This window comes from Myxocyprinus asiaticus, chromosome 18 (assembly GCF_019703515.2).
Source record: "Myxocyprinus asiaticus isolate MX2 ecotype Aquarium Trade chromosome 18, UBuf_Myxa_2, whole genome shotgun sequence".
Lineage (NCBI taxonomy): Eukaryota > Metazoa > Chordata > Actinopteri > Cypriniformes > Catostomidae > Myxocyprinus > Myxocyprinus asiaticus.
In genome coordinates this window covers 5,274,733-5,290,098 of record NC_059361.1, presented here as the reverse complement: position 1 = coordinate 5,290,098, position 15,366 = coordinate 5,274,733, and the positions used below count along the sequence as shown (strand labels likewise).

General features: G+C 38.8%; 1 protein-coding gene across 1 annotated transcript in view; it reads left to right on the top strand.

The window, feature by feature from the left end:
* Positions 1–3,399: 3,399 nt before the first annotated feature.
* otogl (otogelin-like) overlaps positions 3,400–15,366 on the top strand; it is a 97,146-nt gene continuing 85,179 nt past the window's right edge. Inside the window, exons 1-7 of the mRNA XM_051723978.1 lie at positions 3,400–3,472; positions 4,268–4,310; positions 4,642–4,687; positions 7,437–7,515; positions 8,484–8,576; positions 9,110–9,264; positions 9,367–9,488. Of these exons, the coding sequence (XP_051579938.1) occupies positions 3,400–3,472; positions 4,268–4,310; positions 4,642–4,687; positions 7,437–7,515; positions 8,484–8,576; positions 9,110–9,264; positions 9,367–9,488 (611 nt within the window). The remainder of the gene's footprint in view (positions 3,473–4,267; positions 4,311–4,641; positions 4,688–7,436; positions 7,516–8,483; positions 8,577–9,109; positions 9,265–9,366; positions 9,489–15,366) is intronic.

Sequence of the window (15,366 nt, the reverse complement as noted above, 5' to 3'; positions counted from 1 at the left end):
GGGGATTGTTCCACCGTTTCCGGGGGAATGGGATAGGTTGGAAAGGAGGGGAGGGGGCGGAGAAGGGACGACAGAGAGAGAGAGAGAGAGAGAGAGAGAGGGGGCTCGCCGGTACACCGTTAAATGGTCCTCCGCTAACTGCACTGCTTCATCCAGCGACGCCGGTCGGTGGCACTGGACCCACTCTGCAGTTCCTTTCGGTAGTCGAGCGGTGGGGTATGTGGAGGTGAGGGCGTGGTCGAGTGCCCGTCTGAGGAGAAAGCGATAAGGACATCCACCTGAGATTAATTGTTACTAATTACCATCTCTATGTTCACAGTGAAAGTCAGGGGAGATAAAAGATGGCCAGTCCACAGAGTGAGAGAGAGACAGACCAGAGTCTTTATGTCTGTTCCCTGAGAGAGAGAGTCTTGTGTTGTATGAAACTGAAAAGCGGACTGTTTATTTGAGAGACGCTGAAAAGCTGTCTTGTGTTTTGAGTGAAGCTGTACAGCGATTGCTGTTTATTTGTTAATAAAACGGACTCACGTGAACTGTGGAAACCGGTTCCCACTTCCTCTTTTATCTGCCCAACCTGAACCTTTATTACAGCTATTTTTATCAACTTTTAGATTTTTGGAGTTCACTTAAATAGTGCGGTTTTGTGACGAGGAGGAGGGCGGGGCTGGTCCGTGAGGCTAATCAGCCGGGAGGGGGATAAAGACGAGCCGGAGGCACCAGTTCTGAGAGAGAGAGACTCACGTGGTCACGTTGCATGTGTGTCTGTGTTTATGTTTGTTTTATGTTGAGTTTCTTATTAAACTTTATGTTTAGTGTTCAGCCAGTTCCCGCCTCCTCTTTGCCCGTCCTTGAACTGTTACAGTGGTGCCGAATCTCGGGAGGGAGGAGGGATGCACTGTCACAGAGCCGCGGCCGTCTGCCTGGGGATGGAGGGGTCACTGCTGGCCATCGAGAGCCGGAGGAACCGCTGCTGTCTGCTGATGAAGGGGAGGAGCGGTTCCGTCTGCCAGGGGCTGAAGGACTCACTGCCGTCCGCCGGGGGAGGGGTGAGCTGTTGTCCACCAGAGGGCGGAGGAGTGGTTGAGGACCGGGAGACAGCATGTCCAGGAACCGGCGAGCAAGTTTTTCTCTCTCTCTCTCTCTCTCTCTCTCTCTCTGTCGCTCTGCCTTGCTCTTTCCCTCTCCTCTTTCCCTCTCCTCGTCTCTCCCAGGGCTCCAGAAAGGCGGGGAAGACCTGTCGGCAGGCACGGCTGGAAGAGAGGGGAGGGGAGTGCGTCATGCCGGGCCTGAGTCGGGCGATGGAGGAGTGTGACGAGGAGGAGGGTGGGGCCAGTCCGTGAGGACACACAGCTGGCCCTGAATAGGGCTAATCAGCTGGGAGGGGGATAAAGACGAGCCGGAGGCACCAGTTCGAGAGAGAGTGAGACGCATGCGGCCGCGTTGCATGTGTGTCTGTGTTTGTTTATGTTTCTTTAATGTTGAGTTTCTTATTAAACTTTATGTGTATTGTTCAGCCAGTTCCTGCCTCCTCCTTGCCCGTCCTTGAACTGTTACAGGTTTATATGCAATTTTTATCAATTTTTAGCTTTTTGGAGTTCACTTAAATAGTGCGGTTTACATGCTATTGTTAGCAACTTTTAGCTTTTTGGAGTTCACTTAAATAGTGCAGTTTACATGCTATTTTTAGCCACTTTTAGATTTTTTGAGTTCACTTAAATAGTGCGGTTTACATGATAATTTTATCAACTTTTAGCTTTTTGGAGTTCACTTAAATAATGTGGCTTCAGGGGTCTGGGAAGCTCAGTGGTAAAAGATGCTGGTTACCACACCTGGAGTTCGCTAGTTCGAATCCCAGGGCCTGCTGAGTGACTCCAGCCAGGTCTCCTAAGCAACCAAATTGGCCCGGTTGCTTCGGAGGGTACAGTCACATGGGGTAACCTCCTCCTGGTCGCTATAATGTGGTTCATTCTCGGTGGGGCCTGTGGTGAGTTGAGCGCAGATTCCGGTGGATAGCGTGAAGCCTCCACACACCTATGTCTCCGTGGCAACGCTCTCAACAAGCCACGTGATAAGATTCGTGGATTGATGATCTCAGACCTGGAGGCAACCGAGTTTCATCCTCCGCCACCCAGATTGAGGCGAGTAACTACGCCACCACGAGGACCTAAAAGCGCATTGGGAATTGGGCGTTCCAAATTGGGTGAAAAAGGGGAAAAAATTAATTAATTTTTAATTAATAATGCGTTTTATATGCTATTATAATGTATTTATTTATTCAACTTTTAGCTTTTTGGAGTTCACTTTAATAGTGCGGTTTATATGTTTGTTTTGTTTTTTTTTATCAACTTTTAGCTTTTTGGAGTTTAATAGTGCTGTTTATATGCTATTTTTATCAACTTTTAGACTTTTGGAGTTCATTTTAATAGTGCGGTTTATATACTATCTATGCATCTTAACCCTCAGAGACACAAGCAGTGATATTCATAATATTTTTCATTTCACCTTGAAAGTGCTTTTAGGAAGCCGCTATTTTTAAAAGCTTTTTATTATTTATTTATTTTTTATTTTTTTGTTGTTGTTGTCATATTTTTATTTTTTTATTGTGAATTCAGTGCGAATTTAGTATGCTGTGACATTCAGTATGCCTTTTTTTTTCTCATGCCAAAGCTGTTGTTTTGACACAGTTCAGAGTTTCAGCTACTGTTGTGTAGTTTTTAACCATTTGTAATAATAATAATAATAATAATAAAGGTATTATTTAATTGATATAATATATACATTTATATATAAATACAGTGAACAGACTTATATAAATTTTACGGCTGGAGAAGGACATGACTCTTGTCTCCTACACCTTAAGATTATACTAGTCACGTGTGTGTTTATCGGCATTTTACAATGACATTAGAGTCGAATTTATAATCTGAACTATGCGTTGATCTTTCTGACGGCAAATTAGAGTTTTATTACCTACATTTTTTTATTTTTTTTCCCTCCCCTACATCCATTATAATAGCGCTTTGTGCAGAACAGGATCAGACTGTATAACGTTGAAGAAAGGTAAAGCGAAATATTAGGCTACATGCTGTTGATGTTTTACTTCATAAATCAGGTAGATGATGAAAGTGCGCACTTACCTGCGCGCAGGTGCGCGTGCCTCTGTTCTCATTCCGCAAGCGCGCACAGGTAAATCATCCTCTTCCTCTCACTGTACAGAAAATGGACGTTTATCCGTCACTAGTCTGGCATAAACTGCATTAGTTTGATTTCTATTCACAGAGTGATTTTAACCTGATTAGTCCTGTATGAATCATTTTATCATTCGACGGAGAGGTTTTAATCGACCCTCTTAAAATGAAACTCATTTCATAATCGTTGAAGGACGTCCGTCGCTCTGAGATGAACGACCAGCGGGACATTAAACTGTTTTTACTCTGTACACTTTTCATCTTCAAACTCTTTGTGCTCCAAGGTAGGTTACATTTAAATAGCCTTCTTATTTCTTCCCAAAATTACTATGTCCATTGCACGTGACCGTTACAAAAATGGACCATGATAACCATAGTTTCATGGTAATTTTGCCACCACTGTTATCTTAAATGACTGAACACTGTTTGAATGACATCCCATATTAATTATGATTTTACAGTTGTAAAATTCATTGTAATATTTTATTTCTACGCCTGTTTTTGTTTTTTCATACAGCTATGCATTTTAAGTTTTTGTTGTAGTATTCTGTAATTAATCAGCTTGTTGTAACATTCTAGCAAAATAGAATATTAGCTATAACTGATAGAATAGCTCTTCTATGCACTAAAAAAACATTTGAGACTTTTTAAGATTTGCTCATTTCAATTTCATAAAAAATTCCATCAAATTGAACTGTTTAATTTTTAACTAAATTAAATGAAAAAACCTTAAATAATTTTTTTAATTAATTTTGTTAAAGATTGGTTCAATTTGATTGAATTTTGCTATAAAATTTTAATGCATAAATCTTTTAATAATAATAATAATAATAATTATATATATATATATATATATATATATATATATATATATATATATATATATATATATATATATATATATTTATTTATTAAGTGTGTTAAAGATTACTCAATTCAATAAAATAAATATATTTTCTTATAATGTTGTACAAGAGTAGTTTTCTTTAGATTAGGTGCAATACCTACACTTATTCTGGTGAATAAGAATAGTTAATGAATATGCATGAGTTTGGTTGATATTCTTTTGCTTTTGACAGGATTTATTTGCCAGGAGTCAAAGTCAGAACATAAACTGCCCAGGTATGTGTTTTATTAGCTTGTAACCATAGTTTCTATGGCATTAGATGTTGAAATCTGTTTCAAAGATTGATTTTAGTTTAATTATGACTTTAAAAACCTAGTGAACCGGGTACTCTGAGTACAGAGACAGTGTCAAGTTATACATACAACCATTGATAAGCTGTTAAGTGTTTGGTCTAATGTTTTGCCATGTAACCATTAAACCAGGTCTTTGAGAATCATGTGCTCCATCAGTGTGACTGAGTCTGTATGGCATCTTAAGTGTTTGTGAACCTTTAGTCTCACAGTCACTGTGCTTTTAAGACTGCTCTCTTTGTACCACTTTTAAAAGGAGGGTTAATGCACTGCGGCAGAAACGGGATCTCTTCCGTGAAGAGGTGAGTATACCTAAGAGAAAGCGACAAGGGAGTAACCACACACACACACACACACACACACACACACACACACACACACACACACACACACACTCACTCACACTCACAAATACTGAGATACACTCTCAATGCTGACAAAGCTGTCTTTGTGGAGTTTACACAAATGCAACAGCCACTGAAAGCTGCGTTCCCAAATACCTGCAGTGGCAAAACCTGGTGAGGTGACGCCAAGTTGAGGTCACCAACATGGCTTTCAGACTAACAGGCTAGACATAGCATTGTTACCATTATAGCCCATAAGACCCATGGGCTTGCTAACATTCTCTTAAAAGAGCTCATGCATTGGTTTTACAAGTGTAGTTCTTTTCTTGTGTTGTTGACGTATTTCTGATTGAAACAGGAAGTAGGGCGTGGCATATCGAATGGCTTGTTCTTATTTTGTTTAAATAGCCAATAGCCATCTGTTTAGTCACAGCCATGAACCATGATTTGCTACTTGCTGTTGTTTGTCGGCAGCAGGCAGCAAATTTACGAAACGTAGGACGGCAGGGGAAGAGTCATTTATATTCATGAAGAAAGCCATACCTGATTGGATGGATACTCTAACTCAGAGGTTTCACACTGGGGGTCCGGGGACCGCCAGGGGGCCACAAGGGGGTGATAGGATATATATATATATATATATATATATATATATATTTTAAGTGTGTATTTCATATTAATGAATAGGTAAGAACATATACAATACATATGAATTGTAGATATTGTATATAATATTTTATCTTTCTAGGGATTTTGTCATTGCCACTCTTGTTCTTATAGCTTGCTCACTAGTTGAATGGCACTATTTCCTGTAAAGCTGCTTTGGAAAAATAATTACTGCAAAAAACACTATAAAAATATTAATTTATAAATATAAAAAAATTACTAATATTTCTCTAATATTCTATTATTGGGTAGAAAACAAACTAATATTTTGTTTAAAAAAAGACATTTTATTAAGGCAGCGGCTAAATATCAACAAAAAGCATCTTCTTTGCACTAAGTGCAAACAGTGCTAGATGCTATTTACCCTCCTAATTAAATACTGAAATACAGTATAGGGGAATCACTGCTGCATGTTTATTGTATTTATTTAGAGTCCTACAGACACCTTACACCAACCCCTACCCCTAAACCTAACCCTAACCTTCCCTTTCAAAAATTAACCATGGTTTCACAACAGTAACCATAGTATCACCATGGTATTTTGTAGTAAAATCATAGTAAACCACAAAACGAAACTGTATTAACACCATATTACTGTAGTAACACCATGGTTAACTGCAATTAAAACTATAGCCAAAAAAACATGGTTGCGACAATATTACTGTAGTAAAAGGATGGTTGATTTTACCCGCATCAAACCTTTATTTTAACTCCCACCATGTCAAAAAATAAATAAATTAATAAAAAATAAACTTTATACATTTGTATTTATTATGTAAGTAGTACTAAAGGAATGCATGGGAAAAAGTGGGACAAGGAGGGAATCGAACCCAGGACGTCTGCTTGATAAAAACTTATCTATGCTGTTTTTACACAATACTCTATTGCAGCAACACTTGGGGCTGCAGTTTGACTTTAACTTCTGTTTTCACCAGACTATTGGAGTGCAAATAGCCTTGCTGTGTGGCAGGTGCTATTTACACCTAGTGCAAATAGGCACTCAGTTTTATCAATCTGTTTTGGCTGCAGTACAATAAAAAATAAATTCTAATTATTTGATTTAGAGACCAAACATTGCCTTAATATCACTATTTTCCCTCAGAGAGTATAAATTGATCAGTTTGAATAAAAATGAACTATTTACTGTAGCTGCTTTTATATTTTGGGAAGGGGGTCCCTTGCAAGGGAACATCATATTTAAGGCTCATTGGCTTTAAATAGTTTGAAACCCTTTGTGCTGCCTGATTCATTGGAGAAACTATAGCCCAACCCTAAACTAACCCCTAAACCCAAACCTAACCCTAACCAAACAAGTGCTTTCCTCATAAACATTAATGAGTGTTCCCCTGCCATCCCACGATTCGGTAATCTGCTGGCTGTCTGTATTAGAGGGAGGGACATTCTCATTCTGGAGTGCATTTGACTGGACAATAATAGATTGTTATATACCTGTGAGTGTAAGCTGAGTTTGGTCTGTTTTGCCAGAAGAGAAAGAATGCAAAGATTAAATTGACCAAGTTTGTCTGCTTAAAGTTAGTTTTAGTTGAACGCTTTTAGTAAATCACTAGCACATTCATTAGATGTCCTTAAAGCACAAAGACATATACTAAAAGCCACAAATGTCCAATGGGTCTTTAATATTAATGTTAGGAATGTATAATATGTCTGTGACTGTATAGATTAGTTAGTTTGTTTTTATTATCTACATTGGTCTGTGTAGGCCGATATCGTAAGAAGATAATATCAAGCTTATTTTTTTTCCAATTCGAGCAGTATACTCTTTTCTGTACCAGGTTTCAAAAGTACTAAACAATATTGAACATAAATATATTCTACTTTACATTATAATGTTTTGATGCATGATTTCTTTTGTAGCATGTACATTTCTAGTTTGGAGTGCTGTTTAAAAAAACAAACAGGCAAAACAGCATAGATTTATAATATCAACTATCATATCGGCCTTTCCATAAAAACAATAATTGGCTCTCAGGCAAAATTTCTATATAGGATCATTTCTAAATACTATAATTTTGCTCCGCAGACTCTTAGTGCAGTGCTATCTGATTCTGCTCTCCCTCGAAGAGTTCTTCATAATTATACAGCGAGAGATGCATCAACAGGTATTGTATGACCTACGTACACACACAAACATACACACACACACACACACACACACACACAAAACTCCACGCATATGCAGAGGTACATAAAATGTAGCAATATCAATTACGATGTTTAATTTTGATACACCAATGTGTAAAGCCTTATATCCTGTTTGGCGTTGGTACCGCCGACTTCATTGAACTGTTTTTGGTCTGAAGATCATGTAGAGACAACTTTGGTCATGATTGGGAATACAATTTGTAGGTGGAATAGTAAAAAAAAAAAAGATTTTTGTCAAAATCCAAGATGACAGCCAATATAGAGAGTGAAGATTAAAATGAATGATGTCACAACCAAGGCCGTAACCATGTCTTGAACATTGGGGGGGTGGGGACCAAACCATTTTGGGGGTGGGGTGTCACGGGTGTTAAGGTCACAAATATAATGGTCCTCTTTGCTCCTTTAAAATAGTAAAGGCTCTGAATGCAATCATTTTCCGAATAAAGGCTTTAAATGCGATAAAGACCCAAAACTGTATAATTTTTGGTTTTAAAAGATAATTTTTTTTTTCACACAGAAGTTCACACAGCACAAGACTACCACTGTGTCTACATTGCTAGCAATTTGCCTGTTTTAGTCATATTATCTTTCTTTTTTTTTGTGCTGTATCAAAGAAAATATGAATATAACTTGAATTTCTTTTCCTCACTGATGTATCTGTAAAATGGCATGACATCAGCTGGCTAGCAAAATGAAAATCCTCAAAATTATTTACTGCCATCAAGTTGTCCCTCATTGTGTTCTTTTCCTCCAGTAGAATCCTAAAACAATCTTTTCTTCGAGAATCCTAATGCTGCTCTTTTCCATACAAAAACAGTTCCTATTGAGCTCTAATGTCAAGGTCAAGGCTGCCATCGACTGAACATTCAATTGCTTCATTAATGTTTATGAAATGATGCCTCTTTTGTGTTTGTTGGTGTTATAGAATATTGTGGGTGTCTTAATGGAGGCTGGTGTCAGGAGGAAGGACGTTGCGATTGTGCTCAGTTCCAAGGTCTCGGGGATCGTTGTCAAATCAGTAAGACACACACACACACCCACACACACACACGTCATTTTAAATGGGAAATTACTGGTAAGCTTGCCTCCATGTAATTATAGTATGGTATGGTCTGATATTATCATCTGCCACCCAGCGCTGACTAATAAATTGGGATAGAGGCTCACTGAATTTAATTACTAGAATTCAAAAGCCATTGCTCACTGATTCCAGTTAATCTATAGACAGTTTGTTCTGTGTGACTATGTCTTACTGCATTTGGTAGCATTGGATTACAGATGTGCTGGGAACTCACTGCGGCCACAAAGAGCTTCTGTATGCATGTTTAATTAACCAAGCGCTATAAAGCCAGGCAGCTGGTGTGACTTAGAAAATAACAGGTTACTATATAAATGTATTGAGTGTATTAGAATGCCCATTGGAGCATTGATTACATGGCACAAATATTGAACTAAATAGTTGAATACACAAAAAAGTATCAAAATTATCATGGTAATAACATACATTTCGCAAGGGATATTAGTATTTTTTTTTTTTTTTTTTCATATCAGTTCCCAACCACGGCCAGGACCGGGATGGGATTTGCCGTTCATGGGGTCAGAATCATTTTGAGACCTTTGATGGAATGTATTACTACTTCCCTGGTACCTGTTCGTATATTCTGGCCAAAGACTGCCACTCTTCAGAGCCACAGTATACAGTATGGGTGAGTTAGGCCACATGTGTACTACATTAGTACAGTTCTGTTTGCGCTATGGACGTTTTTGTTGGTATTTGCTGTGCTTTCTTATTTCTTTTTGATTGGCAGGTTCATAACAGTCGTTCATGTAGAGCTTCAGTATATTCATGTTCTCGTGCTTTGAGTCTGTTCTTCCCAAATGAAGAAGAGATCTATATTAGTGGCTACCAGGTGCTCAAGGGTGGACAAAGGTGAGCTTGGACAAATTACTGTATGAATAAATGAATGAATATGATAATTTTTTGCTTAATTTGTTTGGTAAAAAAACTAAGTCCGTCGATTTAATTCGTTAAAGGCCCTGATATACTTCTGAAGAAGTTCTTCCACGTTCTTCGTTCAAGGGTAAAAAGAAGTTTGAAACAGCCGAGCAACGGTATACTGTTTGTGAACATTCAGACACTTGTCACACTACTGTGGGAGGCGTTTAGAGGTGCATTTAAAAATGAGGTCGCTCAGTATAACCTTAAATAAAGTGAAATTAAAATGTGTTATTAATGACTTTATGCCTCATTCTATGAGTAGAAGTCACATGAGGTCAGCGAAAGAAGCTGTTTTAACCACTCGATGATGATTTAAAATAATATGCAGTAGAAAATGTTTAATTTGTCTTGTTTACATTCTGAATTCATGACGCTAATGTGCTAACACACTATACATGGCCATAATATGCGCCGGTTACACTCTGTTATTGTAATTTACTGTATGATGATACTGGTACTACTGCAAAGATAGGTGTATAAGAGAGTGTTAATGTGCAGAATACAGACAAAAGAATGATGATAGAAGCATATCTTATTTTGGGCAGATGTGTGAATGGCTTTTGCTGCAGATGGCACATGAGTGAATGTGCACTTGAGAGTATTTGAGTAGATTTGATTCCTTTTGTAGACTAATTAAACAAAATAAAATTGCATGACATGGTCTTGGAAAATGTCTCAACGCAAATGATCATACAGACGTAGGTAAATGTATGGTGGCGCAATGCTGCCACGTACTTATTTTTTTCACTCAGTTATGTCGTAAAATAACGAGAAATTATGTTGTAAAAACTACATCTTTTCTCGTAATAACGAGATACTATGTTCAAAGCATTTGTTTCATTTTTACGGGCAACATGAAGTGGTTTAGTTCCAAAAATTTACTGCGATAAACCGTTTTGCCTTGCCGGAATGAATTTAACCGGTTATAACCGGTTACCAGCATTTAAAAGTAAAATTTTCACTCCAGAACAATTGAAAATCACTTTGTTCCCATTTTCGGTTACGTTCTGCAAATTTTTTTGTCCGTTTTCGTTTTTACCGTTTTTAGTCCCTGCTTTATTTTCTTCTCTGTTTAAACCATAAAGAAATTGTACAATGTGTTCAATGTAATTCTTGCATTATTTTCTAACTGTCAGTAAAATAGCTACTTTATACTATCATATCTTTTTTATATATAAAAAAAATTATATTTCTATATTATTTGTTTTGCGAACACTCCAAAACATCTTGGCCTGCAGTTTACACTAACATGGTTCAGAAAACTCTCTCCAACTTAATTTTTTACAACATAACTCGTTATTACGAGAAAAGATGTCGTTTTTACAACATAATATCTCGTTATTATGAGAAAAGATGTTGTTTTTAAGACACAATACCTCGTTATTACGAGAAAAGATGTTGTTTTTATGACATATTTCGTTATTACAAGAAAAGATTACGTTTTTACAACATAAATGTAACGTTCAGGAAAGGCAGGACAGGCTGAACACAGGAATGGATGAGGATGATGATGATGATGATGTGGGAAGCCAAGTTTTACTTACAAGGTTAAATCCAAAACATGAAATCCCATGAAAAGCATGAAATTATCAAAACAAAGCGACATAAACATGGACTGGACTTGACTTGACTTGACTAATAGCTTGAAGACTAGCATGACATTACACCAGCACAATATTTGACAAAAGACAATGGCAAACATGAGGGCTTAAATACATGGACATAGGAAACCATATGACAAGACAACTAATGAACATGATAACAAGATTACTAGAACATGAACCAATGACACAACAAGACTGATAATGAGTTAACAAGACAATAATCCAATGAAAACAAGACACATGAACATGGAGGGAAACAGGATATCACATGACCAGGAAACCTCATGACATGAAACAAGAATAGGAACTAAACTTTCAAAATAAAAGACATGAACACAAAACATGAACAAAAACACATTTAAACATGACACATCCCCCCCACAAGGGGCGGCTCCCAACGTCCAAACATAAATAAAACTACCTAGAGTTCAATAGGGATCTGGGGGGGGGTGGGGGTCCTTGAGGCTTGGCCTGGCGAGACAGGGCATGGAGCAGGAGACCAGGATGGAGCCAGTGGCCAGAGAAGTGGCTCTAGGAAGGGAGCGGGGTCTGGCAGTTTGGGTGGCAGCTCCAGGAGGCCTAAGAGGCGCCACAGGGCAGGGACAGGGACATGGTCCTGGGCTGTGGACGCTGGACAGGGTTCAGGAGGGAGTGGCTCAGAGGGCAGAGCTGTGGAAGTCTCAGAGATTGGCTGTGACAGGGGAACAGTCTTGGTTGCTGTGAGCACAGGCAGTGGCAGGGTAACAGTCTCCATGGTCATGAGCACAGGCAGTGATGAGGGAATAACCTCCGTGGTCATGGGCACTGGCATTGATGGGGGAACAGCCTTTGTGGCTGGAAGTACAGGAAGGGACATGGGAATGATCTCTGTGGTCGTGGAAACTGGCAGTGACAGAGGAATGACCTCCGTGGCCATGAACACTGGCAGTAACAGGGGAATGACCTCCATGGTCGTGAGCACAGGCAGTGACATGGAAATGGTCTCCGTGGCCATGGACACTGGCAGTGACAGGGGAACGGTCTCTGTGGCCATGAACACTGGCAGTGCTTGGGGAGTAGCAGCTCTTCTTCTCTTCTTCCGGACGGCCGTGAGCACAGCTGCGGGAGAATCGGAAGGCGGAGCCATGGGAGGCTCAGGGGACAGAACCGTGGCAGGCTCAGGGGACGGAGATGTGGCAGGCTCAGGGGTCATGGCGACTTGGCATGATGGGACAGGCATGCCGACTTGACAAGGCGGGGCAGACATGGCAACATAACAAGGCGGGGCTGCTTGACTAGGCATAGCAGGTGTAGTGGCTTGGCTTGAAATGGCAGATGGGACAGCATGGCATGACGAGGCAGACGTGGCTACATGACATGACGTAGTTGACATGGCAACATGGCAAGGCAGGGCCTCTTGACTAGGCATGGCAGGCGTGGTAACATGGCATGATGTGGCAGATGTGGCAACATGGCATGACGATGTAGGAATGACAGGCGTGGCAACATGGCATGACGTGGCAGACATGGCAGACATGGCAGTATGGCATGACGAGGCAGACATGGTGGCCGAGGCTTCAGGGGCTGGCCCTGGGATGGACGAGGCTTCAGGGGCTGGCCCTGGGATGGACGAGGCTTCATGGGCTGGCCCTGGGATGGACGAGTCTTCAGGGGCTGGCCCTGGGACAGATGAGTCTTCAGGGTCTAGCCCTGGGACGGATGAGTCTCCAGGGTCTAGCCCTGGGACGGACGAGTCTTCAGGGGCTGGCCCTGGGATGGACGAGGCTTCAGGCGCTGGCCCTGGGACGGACGAGGCTTCAAGCACTGGCCCTGGTACGGACGAGGCTTCAGGTGCTGGCCCTGGGACGGACGAGACTTCAGGTGCTGGCTCTGGGACGGACGAGGCTTCAGGCGCTGGCTCTAGGTTGGACACAGCTTTGGGAACTATTGACTAATTGTTTGAAGACTAGCATGACATTACACCAACACAATACTTGACAATGGCAAAAATGAGGGCTTAAATACATGGACATGGGAAGCCACATGACAGACAACCAATGACAAGACTAAACTAATGAACATGATAACAAGATTACTAAAACATGAACCAATGACATGACAAGACTGATAATGAGTTAACAAGACAATAATCCAATGAAAACAAGACACATGAACATAGAAGAAAACAGGATATCACATGACCAGGAAACTTCATGACATGAAACAGGAACAGGAACTAAACTTTCAAAATAAAAGACATGAACACAAAACATGAATAAAAATAAATTTAAATGTGACAATAACTATCTTGTTATTACTAGAAAAGATGACGTTTTTATGACATAACTATCTCGTTATTCCGAGAAAAGATGTCATTTTTACAACACATCTCTTTATTACGAGATAATATATAAATTTTACGACATAATATCTCATTACGATAAAAGATAAAATTTTTACGACATAACTATCTCGTTATTACAAGAAAAGATGTTGTTTTTAACAACATAATGTCTCGTTATTACGAGAAAAGATATCGTTTTTATGACATATCTGTTATTATGCGAAAAGATGACGTTTTTACAACATAATATCTCGTTATTATGAGATTATTAAAGATGACGTTTTATGACATATTTCATTATTACAAGAAAAGATGTTGTTTTTACAACATAACTATATCGTTATTACTAGAAAAGATGTCGTTTTTACAACATATCTCATTATTCCGAGAAAAGTTGTCATTTTTACAACATAATATCTCGTTATTATGTGAAAAGATATCGTTTTTATGACATATTTCATTATTACAAGAAAAGATGTTGTTTTTACAACATAACTATATCGTTATTACTAGAAAAGATGTCGTTTTTACAACATATCGCGTTATTACGAGAAAAGATATCGTTTTTATGACATAATATCTCATTACGATAAAAGATAACGTTTTTACGACAATATCTCGTTATTACGAGAAAAGATATCGTTTTTACGACAATATCTCATTATTACGAGAAAAACTAACATTTTTACAACATAATGTCTCGTTATTACGAGAAAAGATGTTGCTTTTATGACAACTATCTGGTTATTACAAGAAAAGATGTCGTTTTTATGACATAACATCTTGTTATTATGAGAAAAGATGTTGTTTTTACAACATAATATCTCGTTATTACGAGAAAAGATGTTGTTTTTATGACATAATATCTCGTTATTATGAGAAAAGATATCGTTTTTTCCAACGTAACTGAGTGAAAAAATCAATAAGTATGTGGCAGCATTGCGCCATCGTATAAATGTGCACCGGCTCGCTAATAACTCTGCACATCGGTATGTTCATGTTGACTAATCTTGACTGACTGAACAACATAAACAAAGCAGGTGGAGCTTCAGGTCACACCTACTGATGATGTGGACCAATGGCAGTATCAAAGTGTTTAGCAGCTGCTAAGATGTTTTCCTATAATTTCACCTAGGCAAGCTGTTACAAAACACAAAAACACTGTCTTTTTGACCAGATTTTGTTCCAAATGATGTCACACCCTTTCATTCGTTCTTTGATTTTGAATGAAGTATATTGGGATCTTAATTCGTGTTGTGTTGCAAAGATTTTTGATTTATTTGATAAATTAATCAACTTATGATGTAATTTCATTTCATTTTAAAAGATACACAGCCCTTAATTATTTTTGTTATTATAAACTGAATTATCTTTATTTAGGGGTCTATATATGGTAAATATTGAAATATGCAATTAAACCTGATTAATTAAATACATTTATCAGCATGTCATTTCATTAATTTGATTAAACATTGTAATCGGTTGACATCCCTAAAAAGAATATTAGAAACCTTGTGTGAATAGACAGTTTGCCAGTTTTTGACAGAGAACTAGCCATTATTAGTGTATTATTAGTATTAGTGTATGCTAAGACACCATTACTTTTTCTCAATCCCTAACCTAAGTATTACTTTTTGCTTGTAACTCATCCCGCACCATTTGCGTTACAAGCATGGATGATGCCTCAAATCATGTAGCTTATTTAGGAGAGATGTGTTATTACTTTTCTAAGCAATCGACTTATAATATTCCACTGGCGGGCGATAGAATGGGCAACAAAATCGTAACCCAAGACATATCTAGAGACCAGAATATCATAGAGACTTAAGGGTGGGCTCTTGATCAATCACAATCATTAATGTAAATGTCTCATTAGAAAAAG